Source organism: Penaeus monodon, chromosome 19, assembly GCF_015228065.2.
Source record: "Penaeus monodon isolate SGIC_2016 chromosome 19, NSTDA_Pmon_1, whole genome shotgun sequence".
Taxonomy (NCBI): Eukaryota; Metazoa; Arthropoda; class Malacostraca; order Decapoda; family Penaeidae; genus Penaeus; species Penaeus monodon.
The window spans coordinates 19141891-19142775 of NC_051404.1; the positions used below are offsets into that span (position 1 = coordinate 19141891).

An 885-nucleotide genomic window follows, 5' to 3' on the forward strand; every position below is an offset into this window, starting at 1 on the left:
CGGTGCACAGACCAAGTCATTTCTTTCATGGAGAGAAATCTCCTTACGCGGAAGTGTTCTGGCTGAAGTCGAGCCGAGTGGTGGAAGCTCGGGAGAAGAAAGATGTTTTTGTTTTTTAAGTATCTGTTTGATTAAATTTTCATGTCTGCAAGATTTCGTAAGGAAACGTTGAATAAAGAAAGAAAGTTGGTGTGTTTTTGGAGGGCAGTGAATGAGTTAGACTGCCAGTGCTTATGCTTATGCTTATAGGGGATCGGTTGGATGTAGATGTGTTCTTAACGACATTGCATATGTACACAAACACGCAATTTAAACACCTACATTTGGCATTCTGTATCAGTGCTTATATTGGAATCTGTTTAGTAGACAAATAAAGTCTCCTTGTCCCATTTTTTGTTATTAATATGCTTATGAAAACAACTTTCTATAGTGATGCTTATTCTCCTTTCCAGGCGACCTCGTGGACAGCACAAGCGCTTTATCAAATCCTCTGCTCGTGACGACCGCCGGCGGCCTCATGGTGACCAACCCGGCTCTCTTCACACACACCATGCTGAGTGCGGCGCCCACCCTCCTGCTCGGCAACTCCCCCGTCCTGGGGTATGCTTCCTCTCGTGCCATGCATGGCCTCAGGTCCTCTTCTTGGGCCCTGGAGGGTCTCGGATGTCAGGGGAATATTGCAGATACTTTATTTTAGGGCCATAATGATTAGTTGTCTTAGAAAAGGGTGAATTATTTGTGAAAGCGTAGTTTTGTGCGTAGAGTTGTGGTATACGCGCTTCAGTTGGTGACGAATCAGCGTATCCTACAAGATTGCTAAGTGTCCTCGTTTGCAGCAGCGACTGGATGGGTCGCCTCAAGGAGCTCCAGGAACGGGGAGGCCTT

At 46.2% G+C, this 885-nt stretch overlaps 1 protein-coding gene across 1 annotated transcript in view; it reads left to right on the top strand.

Annotated features, from left to right (window-relative positions):
* LOC119585110 (orphan steroid hormone receptor 2-like) overlaps window positions 1–885 on the top strand; it is a gene marked incomplete at its 5' end in the record, with an annotated part of 37005 nt that overhangs the window by 25299 nt on the left and 10821 nt on the right. Inside the window, 2 exon segments of the mRNA XM_037933738.1 lie at window positions 453–600; window positions 837–885. Coding sequence (XP_037789666.1) covers window positions 453–600; window positions 837–885 — 197 coding nt within the window.